The 13,587-nt window shown below is 36.9% G+C and overlaps 1 protein-coding gene across 1 annotated transcript in view; it reads left to right on the top strand.

The window, feature by feature from the left end:
• The first annotated feature begins 838 nt into the window (after positions 1 to 838).
• The window catches only part of gogo (thrombospondin-1 like protein golden goal), a 33,314-nt gene continuing 20,565 nt past the window's right edge, over positions 839 to 13,587 (top strand). The window contains exons 1-3 of the mRNA XM_090379274.1: positions 839 to 1,126; positions 4,990 to 5,316; positions 8,236 to 8,632. Of these exons, the coding sequence (XP_090235400.1) occupies positions 839 to 1,126; positions 4,990 to 5,316; positions 8,236 to 8,632 (1,012 nt within the window). The remainder of the gene's footprint in view (positions 1,127 to 4,989; positions 5,317 to 8,235; positions 8,633 to 13,587) is intronic.

Raw genomic sequence — 13,587 nt, 5'->3', positions numbered from 1 at the left:
TGGTTAACGAGTTAAACCAGAAAGCAAACAAAGGCTCTATCAGACACTATGGAGTGCCTTTCATAAATTCGCTTCTGTTACACCACTCCGAACTCTGGTTAGTTCTTTTGGAACGGTAGAATTTAGATGAAGAGCGACGCTTTCTAATTGGCTGCCGGAATGTTATTTAGTGAGACCCCCCCCCCCTTCATCAACGAGTGAAGATATAGCGATTTCAGTTCCACCCCTTCTGACAATTTTCACAGCTGCTGTGTGAAATCCCTAGTGATCAGCGTCTCCGCTACCCCGAGGTAGATTGCTAGCTGGAGGTTGCGAAAAGGGTCGGTAACTGTCATTAATTATTGGGGACGAAGGATTTCTGCCTATCCCTCGAAGCTGCAATGGATAATTTTAGCTGAGAGGATGTGGCATTCTGCTAGGGTAACGTTTAAAAGCTAAAACTGTAAAAGATAATACTGTTCAACTACATAACACGAAGAAATAAAGCTGATACTGATAGGAAGTCATTGATAATAATTTTCACAAACAGAGGCGTATCCAGAATTGCCACCAAACACGTGATAGTATAATTATATAATATAAAACAAACAAAAAAAAATTATCATTATTTTTCTCTTTCTTGGTGACTCCCCCCCCCCCCTCACAAGGTAACTCGGCAGTTTGGCTGGTGCAGCATAAGCCTCAGGCTTCCTTGCACCATATGGCTCATAATAATAATAATAATAATAATAATGTTCTTGCTGGCGCTTTAGCTCCCTTAGCCCCAGTTCCCGTGGGTGTACCTATGTTCATAAACATGGGAACGATTTATATTTGTTAATAACCCTATCTCATCATTATGATTATTGATCTGATTCTTCTATTTGCCCCTCCAGGTGTCTCTACTTTCTCCATCTCTTGCCCAAATACTTATGTGGTTCTTTCTGGAGATATTGATGTGATATACAAAATACCATCAAATTCCCCAAGTTTAAGAATTCAGCTTATGGAAAAAGAACATGGCAAGGAGCGACCTCTAGTGAAAAAAGATGTTCCTAGAAATTCTACATCAGGGAAACTTATATTTCCATGCGGACTTGTGGATCGTGCCGGAGAGGCGTTCTTTAGACTAGTTACAGCGGATGAGGTAGGTGGCGTTGGCGTGCTAACACTGTTTTGTCACTTTTTTTCCTCCCTCTTTTTTTATAACCATGGAATTATAGAGCTGATTAATGTTGCTAAAATTCTTCGCATGTGTGCCTACAGATATCTCACGTGATATCTTTGGCGAGTTGTTGGCTAGCCCTCTGTCATGGAGTCGCGAAACATGAAAATTTCCCTAGGATTACTTCAAAAAAGTCAATCAAATGTGCACAACCAGCCCGATGAAATGAAGCTTGTAAGTCGCGTGCTAGCCTCACACAAACTGCCAAGCTCGAGTTGATTAATTACCTTAAACATGTTGGTTGTCTCGAGTGAATAGTCAAGCATTCCAAACTTCAAGTGACCTTCAAAATAATACTTTTTTCCCCTGTTACTGAAAATACGTTTATTGTCACGCTTTGCGTCAAGCTACAAGTTATGTTTATTGTAAATGGATCTTAGTTGGCAAGAGGAAGACCAAAAAAAAGTACTAAACGTCATTAATTTGCTAATAAGTACCTTGGCAACTTTTTAGTCCAAAAGACGCAGTTAAGCATGATCCATTAATTTTTTTCTTGGTTTATGTAATTAACTAAAATTATATTTTTAAAAATATAATAATGAATAAATTATCTTACCGAAATTTATCATGGACATTATGAAATTGTTTATGTAGGTGTAATGGAATATTTGGAACTAAATCCGAAAGAAATGTATTATTATTATTATTTTTTATTTTTTTTACTCAACAAAAGCAGCTTTTAGTATATAAATAAACAAATTTTATTATGTAAACAGCGCCAAGACAGTATTATCTGATTATTAATACACTTTCGTTACTGGGATGATTCATCAAAAAATAATAAAATTAATGATAAAATAACTGAAATAAAATAAACAAAAAAATAAATAAAACTGAAAATGAAAAATGATTGTATTCACGCAGCAAAGAGAACTACAAATGTCTTTTTGTTTTATGAGACAGTAGAACGAAAAGTATTTGTTGGAGAATTAGATTAGCCTAAGGTGAGGTTAAATAATTCAAGCGTTGGCATATTTCCAATATACAATATTTATGGCTGCAGGTACTAATAGACGTCAATTGGAGTAGCGTAAAATAAAATAAATTAAATTATTAGACCATTTCTCTTAAATATTTTCGTATATGAGGTCTAGTCGGTGATTTCTATCAATCACTTTTTAAAGAACTTAGTCTTTTTTTTTTATCAAAAATATATTTTTACATTCTCTACTATTGTCTCTTGTATAGAAAACGTGAATTAAAATAAACTGAATAAATTTATGTTTAATAACAATTAAAATTAATCGAATAGCTATCTAAATGAATTTATTTAACCACACCGGAAATACTCAGTCAGGTGTCTACATTACGTTACAAAATATTCGAAACAGTATTATATTTTTTACGGAACCTAACATAATCAAATCTGATTTCACTTGAACTTCTGAGCAAGTGAGGTTAGATAATCTAGTACTCGATAACATATTACTGCATTTTGTGGTTCTAGCTGTTTTGTTCTAAATTAGCGACATCTATCTGCGTCTTCGGATATTACGGAGTCAACGTCTATATACAGTATTTACATATATTATAACTCGTCTACATCCCAATAAACAAAATAAGAGGGCCACCTTTCAGCCTTTCAATAGAATGTCAATATAAAGCGAACACAATCCACAGGTAATCTTAACATACTATCAAGGGTTTCTGAAACAATTTGGCCAAAAAAAAGGAAAAAATAAACCTAAACTACTTTTGCAAAAGAGCCAATGTATAAAACTCCGCCGGACGTGGGTCGGGCATCAGAGAAGAGGTTCGCTTACCGGATCTCTTTGCTGGTGCTTGCAATGCCTGTAATTCTGTTTCACTGTTGCTGCATTCTCCATTCTTCTGGTAGCAGATCTTTACAAAGCATGCTCTTATAAGTTGAGAGCCATTGTGATCCTAGCACAATGGTATACACATCTTCCTAACTCCTTGCAGTCCTTAATTTATACGCCAGTGGAGAAGAGAATGCAAATCGCTCGCAGCACAACATTTTCTCCTGGTGGTGATTTTTGGAACATTTTCTTTTCCATATTCTCTTCGCCATCCTCCTAATAACACATCTGAGAAATTTGGTTACATTTCCTCCATTAGATCGCTCCAAACAACTCTAAATATTTCCATTGTGACTACCCGGTACACGTATCATTTAGGTTTGAGCACGAACATTTTTATTCAGAGTTGAGACGTCCATAAGAACCAGTATTCCTTGGCTTTAATTTTGTGAAATCATGAGTAGGCATCCTTGGATCTCTTGAAAAGCGCAATGTGTATTAGCTAAGATTACAATTAAAAATTCAAAGTACTCTTACTCCTAGAGAGATGCTTCACGATTGAAAATACCAAACACGGTTTGATACAATACGAACCATTCACAAGGGTTTCATGGAGGTCGCATTCATAATCGTATTCTACAAATAGTAAACAAAGATCGTGTTTATTAAGGAAAGATGGCGATTGTAACCAATGTGGGTTACCAAGAGAGCAGCTCAAAAGACTGTCATGGATGTAGATTGAAGAGTTTAGTGCAGTGCTGTTGGGTTAAGAACTTTATATAAAAGAATCTAGGTTTCTTGGAATTTTTTGCTATTTAACCCTGAATCGAGAGTAATAAAAAAATCATGTTGGGAGTTCCGTGACTTGCAATACTCGATATTTGTAAGTTTGTTTTTTTTTTTTACAAAATAGAATGTCTTAGACGTCAGACCTGATCCAAACGGAAGAAAGTCGAGAATTAAAATCGCATTCGTAATCGAATTCCACAATTAAGAAAACGAAGGAAAGATAGAGAGATATTTTTAAATATTCTTTTACCGACACAGTGCGCTGGTATAACAAGAAATGGAAATTGGTGAAATAATGAGCACTTCAACCTATGTGGAGTGTAATCTGCCTTTAATTTCTTAAAGAATTACAGATTATTCTCATATGTAATTAATGAGAATCTGTAATGAGAATAATCTATAATTCTTTAAGAAATTAAAGGAAGATTACACTCCACGCAAGTCGACGAGAAATACCATTTAAAAAAAACACGCATGAACGAATTTTTCGTGCTGCATATTTCATCGCAATTATCTACGAATTAGAAAATCTAAATATAAATACTGAGATGGCGTGCATATCGCTAATAAAACAATATGTTGTTCATTAGTCTCAAGTTTCAGCAAGTAGGTCACGAGCAGTGGCAACCTACGCTAGTGATAAGTATAGCACGCGAATGCCATTGGGTGGAGCCATCAATCTTTAATGCAAAAGTTTAGAAAATTAAGTCACATGGTACGTTTTCAACCTTGAATAATATTCAGTATGAAACAGTGACGTCATTTTATTAATTTCCTGAACATTAAAAGAGATCATTTCAGAGAAATTTGCAATTTAGAAGTAACTGAACAAATTTATTCTGTCGTCTGGTGTGGCTCAATGGCAAACGAAGTTCGCTTGGAAACAGAAGATAGTGTATATAATATCAGAGAATTAGAAAATGAATATATTATAATTTATCACAATAAATTATTTTAATTATGTATAAAATTAAATTAAAAATAGTCTTTCACGTTTCAAGTTTCAGAGACTGTTCTAAATGAAACAGCCCTAATTAATAAATGAAACTTCCTTTCACAGAGATCAGAAGATTTGTCAACTGTTTCGTTGAAGAAAAAGAAATATTTGAATTAAAAAACATATAACAAATTCTCCAGAATCTCGATGTTATAATAATTAAAAACAATTTATACTGATGGAAGATCCGCTTCCATCGGAAACAAGGTAATCTTTTCATTTGTCTTTTTATACAACAGGAAAAGGAATTAACCAGAACTGAAGTAATAAAAGTACAGTGGCCGGCCGTGGAAGTTCATGTGCCATTGCTGGTAGAAACGTACAGTGCTGATGTGGTGGTTCAACTCTATGTCAGATCTCTTCGATGTACTTCCCACCAGAAAGATAGCTTTGTAACTTACTTAGAACTATTCTATATAGGCCCAAATCTTCCAGCCATAGAAGATGGCTCTTCTTCGTACCGCTCTTCTGTAGTTATTAGCCAGGAACTGTCGGGATGGTTGATGAAGACAGCTTACGATGTTACCCTAGACTGCGAATACTTCGACAGGGCCGGATATTACAAGGTGAGATATTTCGTTTCATCATGTTTATTGAGATTTGATTCAGACTAAATGCCATATTTAAAACTTATTTAAAATATTTACATTCCGTGTGCTTTTTATCTCAGTATTTGTATGTTCAATTTTAATGTTTTTTCAGGAGCGAAACTACCATACTACCAGGTCCGTCACGTATTTCTTGAATCATTGAAAAACGAATTTACAATTTATGAATAGTATATTCAGCATGTGTGGACATGTTTGTGTCTTATGTACGGCGGCACCTAAACGTTAGTTTAACCCAGCCATGGTACACGGTGATGAATACAAAGTTCTGTGAAATGGCCAGATACGAGTATGGTGTTATGTCTGCAAAGTGTGTCTTGTTTTGTTGTATCTGGCCACTTAGCTACTAGGGAGCAGCGATCACCAGGATGGCTGCTCCCTAGTACCCGTCCACGCCACGAGGAGGCGTGCCACAACAATATGCGTACTGTCAAACGAAAGTGACAAGATAAGAATCCCGCATCCACTGGAGGAAACAATTCCAGTGGATGCCAGCAAATCCCGTACCACTGGGAGCCCAAACCTGCGATACCAGCAAATAGATTAAAAAAATAATAATAAAAAAATAAATAAAAATAATAAAAAAATGAAAGCAATGAATGTAAGCGAAAAAAAAAAAAAAAAAAGAGAACAATCAAATTGTCAAAAAAAAAAAAAAAAATCGAATTGTCAGAAAACAAGACAAAAAAAAGGTAAATAATTAAATAAAAGTAATAAATACATAAAAACAAGCCACCACTAATAATGAATTCAGAAGTCGTCATGTAGCTTAGTTAGTGATGGAGTAGAAATTAGCAGCAGTCAAGTTGTAGAGGTAATCAGTAGGTAAATCAGTAGGTAAAGTCTGGCAGCCCTTGTTGCATAATAAAATTTCAAGTAGATTTCGCCAGGGCGACACATGGCAAAGCAGAAGACTCAGTGGAATTGATGCCACAGAATCGCCTGATAGTAGGGAAGCCAGTTAGCTGGCGCTGTCTGTTAAACATTTCTTTTGCAAATTCTTGGAAGATTTCAAAAGTTTCCTTATTTGCAATTAAATCGTGTTCATTTCCAGGAGCAAAGTGATGAGATGTAGTTGAGATCTGTTGCCGAAGGTCTTGGTAAATTGAGCAAGAATAAATTACGTGTTGCCAGTCTTTGGTGCCACCGCATAAGCAAGAATCTGTAGTATTCAGCGGGCTTACATAGTTGCATCAAGTTTGGAAATAGAGTACATGAACATATTGCACTGAGCATTCTCCTTGCTAAGACCAGAAGATGACGACACTAATTTGGTGTGACATCGAAATGGTTTTCACTTTCGAAATTCTGTTTTACTTTAAGGCAGGCGCCTCCGTAGCCAGGAGCGGCAGTGCGTAGCACACGCTTCTTGATTAGACCGGGGTTCGAGCCCGTGACCACCAAATACGGAGGATGCGGAAAGGTCAGGGAATGACCACCGCATATCCCCGGAGCAATATGGCCTTAGTTGCTAATGCTCCTAAAAACCAAATAACAACTTTAAGGTTGTGTTCCAAAACGTGGGCATCCACAGAAGCAAAATTTATGGAAAAAGGGAGGGGGGAATAGGATATTGGAGAAAAAAAATTAAAATTTTTTGTGTGTAATATCATCGGCAATTATGGTATGATTTCTTATCTCGCCTTAATCCACTGAAATGCTGTCAGAGTAAACCTCTTTGGCATTTCTTGTATAAGCGAATATTATGCACATCTTATCAGTGGTACTTGACGTTCAAAGAGTCACGTTTTCCGTGAGGTATTTCGAGTTTCTTTAGACGAATCTTTATACTCCTTCATGGAAATGAGTTTCGAAATTAGAAATAATCTCAGTACATAAACGTTGGTTTTCTGTATGAGTATAGCACAGGTCTACTATAATCTAAAATAGTTCCACCCAAGATAGTAAAAAAAATATGGTCCTTAAGGCAAATTTGAATGGAAAAAAAAAAATCACACAAAACTTTAAAAGTGTTTATATGAATGTCATCAGACTGTTCTAATATTTACGTACTTTATATATACTGGTTTCCAAAACTTAAACAGTCACAGGAAAGGAAGACTACAATAGGAAATCGAACATACCAACATGGTTGACCGTGACCAGAGGTGTATTGCTAAAAAAAAAATAGTACCGGAACGCTCGTCGTAAAAAAAATTGTACCGGAACGCTCGTTCTCCAGAAGACTATATGATAACGCCACATCGACTGTACAGTAACTGAATCAGAGTTCAGACTCACGGTTCATTTAACAACCAGTTCTAGCGTTCGGCTCATGGCAAATTAAAATGCAGCATTCGCACTCATCAGAGTATATCTCATTCGTTGGATCTCTTTATCTAACATATTGTAGTTTAGTAAGAAACGTTCAAGTTTCATTGCTAAATTTATATTTTTGTTTTTAAATAAATTTTTAAAAATCTTAATTTTAAAGATTACTATTAATATATATTTTTAGTAGCAATGGGTAAAATAGATATTTCTCCCTCCCCTTTGATTATGGCATTGTTTCCTAATATTAGGTGTATAAATTTAATGATTTTCTATTATGAAATTTAGAAAAAAGTACCGGAACGTCGGTCCGGCCCGAATACACCACTGACCGTGACATCTGCATGGTGTCCTATATTCTGTATTTATTGGTAAAAATTATTTGGAATAAAGGACACCATGTTAACTATTAACTATTTTTTTGAAAAAGAACTGAATGCCTCAAAGAAGGCAACTTAAAAATCGATATAACAGTCAATAAAACATTTGTTTTTGTTTCCATCACGATACTGCTGTTTTTTTTATTATTTGTTTTTAATTATTTTTTTTTAAAGGACTCCTTAGTTTGAGTGAATTCAAATTCAAATAAGATTTATTACCCTTTAGGTGAGAGTGAGGACATCATCAGAAGTCAATTCATTAATGGCCGAAAGCGATCCAATCCACGTTTTATGGAGTCATCGGTATTCTATCAACGTCCCACAGTCAGCTATAGAACCATGTAAAGATACCATTTCCATCATCTATCGCTATCCTCGATGCACACTCGACCGAGATCGAATTCGCATTTATGGAAGACGACAGTTGCATTCGAAGACACAAAATCAAGATTTGGAGTATTTGTTTGAAGATCGCGTTCAAATCGGGCGGCATTCTGCCAAAGTTGAATGTGAAATATTTAAGGATGTCTACAAGGAATTTTGCTTCTTCTACATTAGTACAGCTAGGAACGGAGCTGTATTTCAATTAGAGAGTCATTGTATGCCTCGAGCCATTGACCCAGGTAAGAAACAGTCAATTAAATCAAGTGCATTGTCAATATTGAGTTCTAGAGTTATGAATGAATTTTAGCGTATTTCTTCCGTGATTGTACCAACTGTTAGCTATTAATCATCCTTTTTTTTCTCCTGAAGGTGGTAGAATAATTACATCTCTATTATTCCCTGCAGCGTGCGAACTTGTCACAAAGAAAAATCCTTGAGTGATGAATGGGAACAGAGTTTAACATTTGCAATCTCTTATTCCTTTTCTATATGCACGATTAAATAACCTAGCCTCCCTTCCCTATACTTTTGGAAATGATGGAGCAACTTCCCTCCAAACAGCTCCACCTAAGTAATTTTATAAGGTCAATCAATATCCGTGCTTGCAGTACCCACCTAGAGTACGCAAGCACGGTTCGATTGGTCACACCCACTGATAGACGACTCCCAATAAACGAATGAACAATTACTAATTATTTCCAGAAATGTTACTATGCAGTTGATGAAACTTGAATTATTGAAATAAGTTTCCTGGACAGCCATTCGGTCGTTTGGATTTCTTTTTCTTAGAAACTAATGTGAGTTTACTGCTTATGCTAATATTAAAACACGTAAAATTTTGTTTTTGAAAATTATAAAAACTACTTTCAGCATTTATACATGCCTTATGTTGTTTTTCTAATCTATATATTCGAAAAACTGTTGACTATTGACATGTTTCCCTGACGGGTAGCACAGTGGGTATAATCGCCCTCACTCGCATCGGTGGAAAAGGTATGAATTTGAATCCATCAGTGATGCGAGGATTTATGGCTTTTTCAACAACATAGCATACTTCGTCTCAGGAGAGGGTCGCATGGTTTTTATCTCGTAAACAGATATTTATTGCATCAAACAGCAAACCGACCAAAGAATAAACTCAGTTACAGACACTTCATATGCTTAGTTACTTTGGCAAGGGGTGCACTGCACTCGGGCGCCAACGTTCAAAGGGCGCTTGAACACCTGAAACTTACATACACATATGAAGAAAATTTTAAAGGGGGCGCCAAATTTCAATTGGCACCCTGGCGCCACATACCCTAGGAACGCCCCTGCCTCAGATGTTCATATCTAAGTCCATTTTTCTAGAATGTGTTCCAACTTCAGCGTTTAAATCAAACGGCACCGTATTCAAGTGGTCCCCCCCCCCTCCCGACGAACATGAAAGTTACATGGCAACAAATATGGTCTATCGCAAATGGGGAAGAATTAATGCCTAGATAAGTTAGACCATTGTCTGGGTCCTGCACCACTGAGTTTTTGTTGTACTGTCTCTAGAAAGTAGGCACGTGTCAAACAGTATATATTTTATATACTGTTAACCAGTGGTGTATTCGGACCGGAATGATGTTTCTGTACTATTTTCTAAATGTCATAATAGAGAATCATTAAATTTATACACCTAATATTGTGAAACAATGGCATAATCAAAGGGGAGGGAGAAATATCTATCTTACCCATTGCAACTAAAAATATATATTAATAGTAATCTTTAAAATTAATAGATTTCTTTGAAAATTTATTTAAAAACAAAAATATAAATTTTGCAATGAAACTTGAACCTTTCTTACAAAAGTACAATGTGTTAGATAAAGAGATATACTGTGATGCGTGCGAACGCTGCATTTTGATTCGCCATGAGCTGAACGCTAGAACTGGTTGTTCTATGAACCGTGAGTCTGAAGTCTGATGCAGTTACTGTACAGTCGATGTGGCGTTATCATATAGTCTTCTGGAGAACGAGCGTTCCTCTACTAATTTTTTTAGCAATACACCTCTGCTGTTAACAGTATATAAAAACATCTTCAAATAGCACCTTGAAGATTTCCCCCTACTGCCACTGTAGGCGTGTGAAGCGCCAAAGCAACTACAGCTATGAGGCGTCAATATATTGTGTTTTTTGGTCGATTTGTCTATTTATGAAAACCTGAGCGGCCGGGAATTACACCCATGCCACCCTCGCCTAAGATCCCTAACAGAGCCACGTTGAAAAAAGTCCATAAAAATTCCTCGCGTAATTGATGGGATTCGAATCCAAATCTTTACCGCTTGGTGTGGGAAGAACGATGATTATATTTAATGTGCTACCCGTGCAGGGCCTTTATATGGATATTTTGTCTAATGCCCATTCATTGATATATTGTTGGAGGAAGGTGCTGTTAAGGCTATGAGGCGTCAGTATACTGCGTCTGGAATACCTTGTATTCTTCAGTCAGTTTACTGGACGAAAATTTTTTTTTTTTTTTTGTCCTCGCCTTTTCCCATTATATATATATATATACTGTATATATATATATATGGTGTTCGCGTTTTTATTGTTTTGGCATGAAATTTTTACGGCCGGATGCCCTTCCTGACGCCAACCCTCACCCTTTATCCGGGCTGGGGAACTGGACGAAAAACTTTAGTTTCCAGGAGAGAAAAAAAAAAAAAAAAAAAACATGCACCCTTTGCCTGCGAATGACTAACTTAGCCACCTGAAAAAAACTCAAACATTCCTTGCATCATTGATGGGATTCAAACTCAGGTCTTTTCTATCCAGTGTAGGTGGATGGTGATTATAACCACTGTCCTACCGCAGGGACCGCTGCATACTTGCAAAAAGATTGGTTAAACCGCCATCATTCTCTATGAATTTTTCATGAATCTTGTGCTTCAGGAGATAAAAATTGAATCACTGCGTGCTGATCCATTTTGAACGCACCACCCGTATCAGAAGTTCTTAACCTTTTTTTTTTTTTTTTGGTCATCTCACTTCTCTTATTTTAATTTCAAAAATTATAAACGTATGTGGTCAGAAAACTGAATTTTAAAAAGGTCTTCTTTAAAGTCACATTCTCCGAACTACAACTTGAAAACGAACAGGTGAAACAAACAAAAAAAAAAAGTGTATTTTGAGAACCCTCCTCATTTCTAATCCTGTAATCCTGCCTCGGCCTTCTAGTCTACTTGAAATTCCATACAAAAATTTAAACATGCAACTATAAGAAAGGACAAATGAAACGAAGTACAAGGGTGGTTCAATAAAGAATCGCCCTGACCTAGCTGCAGAGGTGCTAGCCTGTTGATTCTTAGCACAGGTTTTAGTCCTTCTCTACATAGCCACAGTGCAGATTTACGCATTTTTCCCATCGATGGATGAGGCTACGGATACCGTTTTTGTAGAAGTGGTGAGATTGGTCTTTGAACCATGTCTCTGTGGCAGAAATGAGTATCTCGTCGTCAGGGAAGTGGTTCCCTCAAAGAAATGATTTGAGGAAAGGAAACAAGAAAAAGTCCGATGGTGCAAGATCGGTTGAGTAGGCTGGATGGGGCAGTATTTCATATCCACAAGTGGCCGCTTGTGTTGTTGCAATTTCAGAAGAGTGAACTAGGGCATTGTCTTGAAGCATTGACACATTTCGACAGAATGCCACGCCTGCATGTTTTGATTTTCTCCCGTAATTTTGTGAGTAAGTTGGCATAATAGGTACCTGTAATTGTTCTACTTTCAGCAGGTAATCAGTCATTATGCCTTTCTCATCCCAATACACTGTCAGCAAGACCTTTTCTGCCGACGCTTGGACCCTTGCCTTCTTGGGGGATGGGGAACCACGATGTCGCCATTCCATGGACTGCTTTTTACTTTCAGGGTCGAAATGGTGTATCCAACTTTCATCCCGAGTAATTAGACTAGAGAAAAAGTCTTCATTTTTTTAGCACAGGGATAACAACTGTTGTGATTTCTGTTGTCGATCAGCCTTCTGGAAACCAGTCAATAATCGGGGAATCCATCTTTCACTCAATTTCCGTAAACGGAGTTGGTCTTGAAGGACTGTTTCAACAGAGCCCACGCTAATCTTTACCTCCTGGGACAATTCATGCACAGATATCGGTGATCTTCCATGATTAATAACTCCACTTTTCTGGTGGTGCTATCATCAATGGCTGAATGGTGACGACCTGGAATGGGCTAAGATTCTACCGATGTCCGACCACACCTAAACTGTCTATACCAGTGCTTCACAATGCCATAGGATGGGACTTCATCCATATATACAGCACTCATCTCCTCGTGGATTTCTTTAGATTTCCCCTTCAAGAACAGATACCGGACTACAGCTCTGGCTTCAACTTTGTCCATGATGCTACTTCGTCACACGTTGAGCAATGTAAGAGAAAAACAAATTAAGACAGTGCTGAAATTTTACACCTTTAGTACAGAGATACGTATGATGCTACACACAAACTATCATGACTCTGAGATATGTAGAAGTAGGTGGAGAGATTCTCTATTGAACCACCCTCGTAAGTCTTGTCATAAAACACGTTTGAAACATTTTAAAATGATGCGTGTATTGTCAAACCACTAAGTCAACCTATTAATTGACTTACTGGTCCTGCGTGCATTGTAAAGTTCTTCCTCCCCATTTGAATGTATCGTATCATACAGTCATAATAATTCAGTAGTATCTTTCATATAGATTAAAACGTTCAGTTTAAAATATCATTAAATGCAGATGCGTTAGAAAGAAATTCCAAAAAAAAAAAAGGAAAGAATTTAACAACATATACACTATCCTCTGAAAAGTGTTCAGACACATCCAAGGAAAATAATTTTCATTTTAATGTGTGTATCTGAATTAGCTGTTGTTGGGTGTTAGGAGCATCGGCAACTAAGGCCATGCTGCTCCGTATATATTGTCTGTAAATTGCGTGTGTTCTGAGGTCGATTTTATGTTTGCTAGACGAAAAACCCGAGTTTCTGGGAGAAAAACCATGCCACCCACGCCTGAGACCGACTAACTCACCCACGTTGTGGAAAAAAAAAAAAAAACTATAAAAATTCCTCCCGTCATCGATTCGAACTCAGGTCTCTTTCCAACCGGTGTGGGGAGGACGGCGATTCTACCAGAATTAGCAGTGATCATTTTGTTGAGTATTAATTTTGCTA

The sequence above is a fragment of the Mastigoproctus giganteus genome, chromosome 1, assembly GCF_048544385.1.
Source record: "Mastigoproctus giganteus isolate SK-2022 chromosome 1, ASM4854438v1, whole genome shotgun sequence".
NCBI classification, from domain to species: domain Eukaryota; kingdom Metazoa; phylum Arthropoda; class Arachnida; order Uropygi; family Thelyphonidae; genus Mastigoproctus; species Mastigoproctus giganteus.
The sequence above is the reverse complement of the archived record's forward strand: the minus strand, read 5'-3'. Positions and strand labels throughout refer to the sequence as shown.